Genomic DNA, 8929 nt, shown 5'->3' with positions numbered 1-8929 from the left:
AGCCTTTGACAAAGTACAACACTGTCATGCAAAGACAAAACTGTAAAGTATAGGCATAGAGGGACTTAAAAAAACCCCCACATTAAAGCATCTGCATAAAACCAAAAGCAAACATTATATATATATTATATATCATATATTATTACAATTACATATTATCATTTTTTATTCATATATATATTTATGCACACACACACACACACACACAGACACACTGGGGATGCATGGAAACATTTTCCAATAAATAACGGAATGAAGCAATCAAAGATGCCCACTCTTTCCACCATCATTCGATACAGTTCTGGAAATGTCAGCAACCATAATAAGAGGAGAAATAAATTAAAGATAGGTAAACAGGAGATAAAACTACCCCTCTTTGCTGAAGAAATGATTTTATACTTGGAAAATCCTAGGGAATCAGCAAAAATACCCATTGAAGAAATGAATACCTCCAACCAAGCTGAAGGTAACAAGATAAACCTTCAAAAATCAAATGTATTTTTATATAATGGTAACAAAATCCAGGAAAGGAATCCTAGAAAGGACAATCCCATTCCAAATAACTTCCGGTTCAATGTTCCACGCTGTCGACCCTTGGCGTCTCTCTTCTGGGGTTTTCTCGGAAAAGACACTAGAGTGGTTTGCCATTTCCAAGAGAAAACGGAGGCGAACAGGGTTAGGTGACTCGTCCAAGGTCTCCCTGGCCCCGGGCTCGGCACTCCAGATCCACGGCGCCACCTAGCGGACCAGTATGTACATAGACGTACACACAAATATATACGTATTCATGCAAATACGTACATATGGACGCACGTATATTCGGGGAAGACTGGAGACGAAGGATTCAAAACCTTCCTTACCAAGCCGGCTAGGCGCGGAGAAGAGCGCCTGCGCGCGGGGCCTCCGGCGCCACCTTCCCGGGCCAGGCCCGGCTGGGAAATGACCGAAAGGGATGCTGGGAGGAGCTTCGGAGGCCGGGCGCGCTTTCTGGGAGGGCACCGAGCGCGCGGGCCGCCTTAAGGCCCGCTCGTCCCCGGCTGGCGGCGTCTGCGGATGACGTCACGAGGAGGCGGATCGGCGCACGCTATTGTGCGTCGGGGTTGGCGGGAGCGGGAAGAGGATTCGGATCCGTTGTCCTGCAGCTGCATCAGCTGCTTCTGTGGCGCTGACTTTGGTCTGCTGCAGCCCCGGCCCCGAACCTCCGTTCCGACCCCGGCCCCGGCCCCGAAGCCCAGCTGCTGCCGCCCCGGCCCCAGCTCCGCGCCCCGGCCTTGGACTCCAGAGCCCAAGATTTGCCGCCCGAGCCCGCGACCGGGCCCCAGCCTTGGTCCCAGCCGCCGCGATGCACGTCATTAAACGAGGTCGGGGATGGGGTGGAGGTCCTGGGGGGTATCCCCGGACCTGGGGCGAGGAGCCCGAGAGGGGCTTCCAGGGTGCGGGCCCGCCGGCGGGAGCGGCCGTTACCTCCGCCCTGCCCTCCGCATTTCCCGCGCGGGGGGAGGGGAGGAGGCCTCGGCGGCCCTCCCCCCTTGTCGGACCCCCGGTGGGTCCCCAGCCACCCCCTCCCTGCCATTTGCCTTCTCTATTGATGAGCCCCAGTTTGTCTCCTCTGTGCCCTTCTGTGCGGGGTATTCTCTTGAGGTCTGCCGGATTGGCCAGGCGCTGCCTTTGTGCCTCGGCATCCCCAGGCCTAGCCCGGTGCCTGGCCCCAGGGGGCACTTAGCAGTGCCTTTCGGACCCCCTTGTCTCGGGGCCTGGCGCTGGGTCCTTATCAATAATCCGTGCTTGTTAAGCGGCTGTGCTGGGCGGGTCAGCGAATTAGCGAACCTCTGTGGGTCAGGCACTGTGCTGGGTGCTCTGGAGGTAGCCCCCCGCCTCCCCAAAAAAGCGTGTGGGAGGGGTAACCTTCGTCCCTCAGGGAGCCCTCGAGAGCCAAACGGTCACATCAGGAGAAGAGGGAGCCGTATGCTCATCATGAAACGGTCGGGGGTCCTGGAAAGCCCCGTTAGATGTGTCTGTGCTCATAGATCCATAGGTCAGGACACCGGGTCCCGGGGAGATTCCTCCCGCACGGAGTGTCACAAGGGGTCTTGAACGCAGTTCTCTTATTCTAGAGCCGGTGTTCTTGCTCTGCCTTAGTATCTCCAACACTCTGGGATACCTCAACATCCTCGTCGGTCTTGGGGCTCTTCGTGGCCTATGACCTCCATTTTACTTGTGCTTCCACTCAGTGGAGCGAATGAAGACCCTGGCTATAGTATCTAGAGAACTGGGATTCATTGTATGAATGTGTACCAATGACTTCATTGGGTCCAGGGTTCCGCATCTGTAAAATGAAGAGGTTGTGGTGACCAGGAGAGGCAGATTCTAATCATCAGAGCTAGGAGAAAGAGGAATGTTGCCTCAGGAGGTAGTGGGTTCCCTTCACTAGAGACAAAAGATAGAGGACCACTTTTGGTATCTATGATGTTGAGATTCTTCTTGAGGTATGAGTTGAACAACCTGGCCTCCGAGGACCCTTCCAACTTTGACCTTCTGTCAGTCATTCTGTATCCTGTTAAGTGCTTAGTAGTGAAAGGTCTGTTGAGTGGGATACAAAGATAGAGATGGCTCCTGTCTTCAAGAGTCTTACAGTCTATGAACTGAATGCAAGAGGTAGGTGTCTGTCTGTCTCCTATGTTTTGTCATTCCTACCCGTTAGCCTGTAAGCTCCTTAAGGGCAGGGACTATTTTATGCCTCTTTTTGTATCTCCAATGCTTAACACTGTGCCTGCAACTGTTTTTGACTGATGACTCACAGGTGAAGTGGATTGCAGCTGTTTGGGGCAGGGTGGAAAGGCAACCTAATAACATCTTCACAGAGAGGGATGCCTAGTGGAAGGGAAGATACAGGAGAATCTTTCTCCACAAGTATTTTCATTTCATTGAGGAGGTGCTAAGAATCAGAGTTGAGATAATAAGTTACATTTGTATACCACTTTATGGTTTTTAGAGGTCATTTAGTCCAAGCCTGACTTATTGAGTCTGCTTACCTGCTAAGACTTGGGGGGGAGCTAAAGGTGACAAGGTTTTTTCCTAGTTGGAGAGACCAGGCTAACACTGGAAGACAGTATGTAATTGAGTATTGACTGATTCAGACAAGGATTGGTATGGTTGGATAAAGCATCTTGGAAGACATAGGACTCGAAGGGGCATTGAAGGACAGGTCAGTTAAACAAAAATCGTTTCATTTATTAAGCACTGATATTTGCCAGGTACTGCTAAGCACTGGGGATGTAAAGAAAGGCAAACACAAAAAACAGTTGCTTCTCTCAAGGGGGGAAACATTATATAAATTATTAGGTACATAGAAGATATATAGAGTAGATAGAAATATCAAGCCTCTGCTACAGATCCGAGTGAGTCTGAACTAGATTAAAATGTAATTGGGAAATGTTTAACAAAATGAATAAAAATATAGTCCAACATAGATAATGTTGATTTGTGGTTTTCTGAGTTCTGCTTCAGCACACATTTCAGTTTGAATTTGACACCACTAGAATAGATGAAGGTGATATGAAAAGGAAAGGGTTTCTGGAATATTAGCCATCTGCAGAAAGTTGAATTTGTGTCCAATCTTGAAGGGAGTCAGGAAAACTAAGAGACAGAGGTGAGAGGGCAGACATTCCAGGTATGGGGCACAGACTTGAGAAATGGGACATCATCAAGGAACAAGTGGGCCTGGGTAACTAGATTGCAGAGTGTGAAGGGGAGAAAGGTTTAAGAACGGTTAAAAGGTAGGAAGGGTCCAGGTTGTGAAGAGCATTAAATGCCAAAAAGTAGACTTTATATTTGATCCTGGAGGTAATTGGAAACCACTAGAACTTGCTGATTGGGTGAATGACATGATCAGAGTTGTACTTTAGGAAGATCACTTTGGCAGCTGTGTGGAGGTTGGCTAGAGTGGGGAGAGACTTGAGGCAGGGAGAACAGTCAATAGGCTGTTGTAATAGTTCAGGTAGAAGTGATATGGACCATTATCAAAGTGATAGCTATGTGAGTGGAGAGAAGGAGATGTGTAGGAGATATGTTGTAAAGGGAGAAATGACAGAATTTGGCAATGGATTAACTATGGAGTGATCAAGAGTCAGAAATTGAGGGTGACACCTAGGTAGTGAGCCTGTGAGACTGGAAGGATGGTGGTGCCTTAGCAGTAATAGGGAAGTTGGAAAGAGGGGGAGAGTTTTGGGGGAAAAAGATGAACTACGTTTTGTACATTTGAGTTTGAGATACCTAAAAGACATCCAGTTTGAGATGTCCAAAAGGCAGTAGGAACTGGATGAGTAGCTCAGCAGAGAGACTCAGGCTGCAAATATAGATCTGAGAATTCTCTTTGTAGAGATGATAATTGAACTCATAAGAGTTGATGAGATCACCAGTTAGATAATATAGAAAGAAAAGGATGGGGGAGAGGATGGTTAGGTAGAATACATGACATAAATGAAGAACCAGCAAAGGAGAATGAGAAGGAATGGTCAGACAGATGGGAAGGGGATCAGGAAAGAAGTGTCAGAAAAACCTATAGCGAACAAGAATATCCAAAAGAAGATGATTGTCAGTGTCAGATGCTGCAGAGAGGTTAAGGATGATACAGGCAGAGATATGGTGTGAGCAGATACTCCCAAGTAGGAGTGACTATCTTGTGTAGGGGGAGTATTAAGAAGATGGGTATTACTGGAGTGGAGGGTAGTATCTTTTAAATATTGCCTTCATATTATTCAAGAACCTGGCATTACTTCTTGTCTACCACTTATCTGGTCTAAACTATGCCTACTTTTCAGGGTCCTTTAATCTGGCCCCAAGGACACGTCAATGTTAGTACCATGTTGTTAATATCATTATCAAGTCACTTCTTAACAGCTGATTTAAGTGGGATAATATACTTTGTTGACTGGGGTGCTTGGGAACTACCAACAAATGTTTTTAAACAAGGAAAATTAATCCCAGCTGTGTATAGGATGGATAGAAGGTTGGAGAGATTTGAAGTAGAAAGACTTGTAGTCTAGCCATGAGTTAAGCTGAGTAGGGCTTGTTTCAGGGAATGACAGTTGGAATGGAAGGTAAGGGATCAGTAAGGTAAAGAAATATTGGGAAAACAAAAATTGAAAACCAGTTCTGTACCTGAATCCTTCAAAGGCGTCTTGTTACAGTGGAAAAACCTTTTGTATTTGGAGACAGTACCTAGGTCAATTCCTAGTATTAATGTTTATTTCCTGTGTCACCTTGGGCAGAGGTTACCCTCCTGGGCTTTAATCTCCTTATCTTTAAAGTGAGGGGATTGGATTAGATTATTTTCAAGGTCTCTTGGAGATCTCAATTTATGATCCTTTGATCTATTGGCATTTCTATCATAGCATGTCCAAAACAGAAGTCACCATTTTCTGTAAACCCCATCTGTCCTCTTAACTTCCTTGTTTCTATTGAGGGTACCAGCATCCTTTTAGTCACCCAGGTTTGTAGCTTTGGAGCCATCCTCAACTCTTTCCTTCCTCTCAACCCATGTATCCAGTCAGTGGCCAAGTCTTGTTGATTCTACCTCTACAACATCTCTTAAAGTCATTCCCTATTTTAACTTATAGCTATGTGAATCCCAGTTCACATTCTCATTACCTTTTGGAGTATTAAAAAATCCACCTAATTCATCTACCTTTTTTTCAGACTTCTGTCTCCAGTTCACAGCTGCCAGATTGATACTGAGGAAGCACAGATTTGATAACGTCATTCCTTAGTTCAAGAAGCTTCAGAGGCTCCCAGTTGCCAATAGGATAAAATGCATATTCCTTAGAAGGACATTTAAAGCCCTTCACAATCTGACTTAAGATTATCTTTCTATATATGGTTTCCATATTACTTTACCTCATGTACTCTGGGTTCCAGCCAGACTGATCTTGTTGCTGTTTTTGTTACATGACATTAAATTTTTTGCCTCCATACCTTTACATAGGCTGTTCATCATGATTGGAATACTCTCCTTCATTTCTGCTTCTTGAAATCTTTATTTTCCTTTAAAGATCAGTTTAAGTGCCACATAATACAAGAGGCCTTTCTTGATTCCCCCAGTTGTAAGTTAAGTGCTAAGTGCTTGTTTCCTTCCAGCCTTCCCCCTGCTGTTGCCCTCCCCTCCATCCCCTCTTCTCATCTCCCTCCCCCGAGTTAATTTGTGTTTGTTTTGAATTGAGTTAAATCCATTTATTTTACTTAGGTTGAATAGGGCATTGTGCTTCTTGGTCCTCCAGTATTCACTGGCAACTTGGTAATTTCAGCATACCACTAATAAATTAGCTTTATTCAGTGTTTTAATGCCTCACAATTCTAGTGGTACATAATACAAGTAGTATGACCTCCATTTTTACAAATAAAAGGAAACAGAATCAAAAAGGTTAAGTAATTTGCTGAGGGTCACACAATCAGTAAATGTGGGGACTGGGTTTCAAACCCAAGTCCAGGTTCTACTTTTTTCCATACAATTAATATTTTATTTCCTTATAGCCATTTGGTAGAACATAGTAGTAATGAAAGGTAAGAGTATGTGCTTTATCTGTATATGTGCCTATTTCCTATGGCTCTGTTCCTTGACTACAAACTGGACTCCTAAGCCTGACTAACCTAAGAGGTTACAAGGGGAAATCAGATGAGACCAGAGAATGTTAATGTTTCCCTGTAAATAGATCACTCCTAGTTGGAAAGAGTAGTATTGGGTCAGTAGTATAATTTTTGTTAATGGAAAAACAGCATTATTTTTATGAGGCCATTTATAGAGAATAAATAAAATTGATTAATATGAGAAAATAGGTTACCACTTGGAAAAATAATTAGGATACTTTAGGTCAGGGGTTCCTAACTTGGATCTGCACTTTTAAAAAATATTTTGATAATTGTATTTCAGTATAATTGGCTTTCAGTTGTAGTACTATGTATTTTTTGCACCTGAGAACATTATTCCAAGTACTGGGATTTTCTTTGCGTCTGAGAACATTATCCCATGAAGTGGTTCATAAACTTCAACAGCCTACCAAAAAGGTCCATGATACAAAAAAGGTTAAGACTTCTTGATTTAGACAAAGGCTAAATATAGTGTGGGGTTAGGGATATGATCAGAGTCTGTTAAATCTTGAAAGGGTACCGAACTCTACTGAACTACAGACCCACAATTCTGACTGCCAACAGGATGTCTTTCCATTTGTCCTGTATGGCCTGTTGGTATCATTCTCCCAGCTCTGTGTCCAAAACTGAGCTTATCATCCCTCCAAACCTTTTCTTCTGATTTGATTATTTCTCTCAAAAGCACCAAAATTTCCTCAGTCTCCTATATTATAACCTTTGACTCTTTTCTCATGCTAGTCCTTTAGCAAGTCAGTAAGCATTGATGAGTTGGTAAATGTCCAGAGAAGGCTAACCAAAGTGGTAAAGGAGCCTTGAGGATTGGTTAAAGGAATTGGAGATGTTTAACCTGGAAAAGAGAGGACCTGGCAGGGAGTGGGAAGGAGTAGACATAATAGTTAGAAAGGCTGGCATATGAAAGAGACGTTAGACATAGAAAGGACTGCCTTGGGAGGTATTTGATTCCACCTTTTTGAAGGTTGACTACTTGTTGGTTGTGTTGTAATAGGAATTCTTTTTTGTATATGGGTTAGACTAGATAGTGCTGAGTTTCTTTTCAAGTTTTGAAATTTTGTGAAGTCCTATAAATTCCACCTCTACAACCTAACTAGAATTCATCCTTTTCCTTCTTTTCCTACTTTTCCCACCCTAGTGGAGGCCCTAAAATGTTTTTTATAGTCTCTTATGGTCTTGCTTCTGCTTTCTCCCCATTCAGTGACTCCTTTGTACCCTGCCAGGTATAGATTTGGTCATTCCTCTAGAGATGCAGAAAGCTTTAGCAAATAGTGCCCTTGGAGTAAAGATCACTTGGGACCCTCCACAATTTGACATCATCTTAGCTACTATGTTAAGAATAAGTATATATGTTCCACCTAAACTGGACCACTTGGTATCCCCTAGACATCACCCTTACGTTCTTGTTTCTGTGCCTTGTTTCTTACTGTTCTTTATACCTGGACGCTCCTTGAGTGCAGAGACCATGTTTTTACCTTTCTTTATGTTCCCAGTGCTTAGCACATTGCTGATTTACTGACTGATTTACTGAATGCCTCCTTTTCCTTTTCTGTCTTTCCTTTCCTACCCATCCTTTACAGATCAGCTTAGTTAGGTTTTCTTTTCTTCCTCTGACCTCATGTAGTACTCCTCTTACCAAGTAAGGGGAGATCAGGGAATCTTTCCTGGAGAAGGTGGAATTTGAATGGGTAGATTTTGTATATCCTCACCCCTAGTAGACTGGTTCTTGGGGAACTTGTTATTATATCTTATTCAAATTAGAATTTATTTTCCCAGCTTCTGGGCCAGTGGTTTGTGTATTAGAGATGCTGAATAAATGGTTCTTGATTTTGATCTTGTCAAATTGAGTAAAGTAATCACAGATTTCTCCATGAAAACAGAATATTAGACTTAAGTAAGCATTCTCTGAAGCGTGGAAGGCAGTTTTAGGGCAATTAAAAGGAAATACTTTTTATTTGAGGTAGTGAATACATGAAACAACCTTTATTGGAAATGGGGGTTTAAGAAGGTTAAATAAGTATATGCATGATAAATTCATAATGGGAAGGGAAACTGGGTCTATTCAAAGTATGTCTCCAACCTTGGAATTTGATATTAGAAAGACAACTATGGTCTCCTACAATCTATTTCTTGTTAGCCCTGTCAAGACAAAATTCTTTGCTGGATTGGACATGATGGTGACCTAAGAACCAGGATCACTGGATCTCATTTATTTTACAAAAGAGTATTTTATGCATGTGATTGAAAAGTTAACTTATTTTAATTTTCAGAAATT

The 8929-nt window shown here is 43.3% G+C and overlaps 1 protein-coding gene across 1 annotated transcript in view; it reads left to right on the top strand.

The window, feature by feature from the left end:
- The first annotated feature begins 1045 nt into the window (after positions 1–1045).
- Positions 1046–8929, top strand: part of RRM1 (ribonucleotide reductase catalytic subunit M1) — a 40575-nt gene continuing 32691 nt past the window's right edge. The window contains exon 1 of the mRNA XM_072610253.1: positions 1046–1361. Coding sequence (XP_072466354.1) covers positions 1343–1361 — 19 coding nt within the window. The 5' untranslated portion in view covers positions 1046–1342. The remainder of the gene's footprint in view (positions 1362–8929) is intronic.

Source organism: Notamacropus eugenii, chromosome 5 (assembly GCF_028372415.1).
Source record: "Notamacropus eugenii isolate mMacEug1 chromosome 5, mMacEug1.pri_v2, whole genome shotgun sequence".
NCBI lineage: Eukaryota > Metazoa > Chordata > Mammalia > Diprotodontia > Macropodidae > Notamacropus > Notamacropus eugenii.
This window is presented reverse-complemented; position numbering and strand designations above follow the sequence as displayed.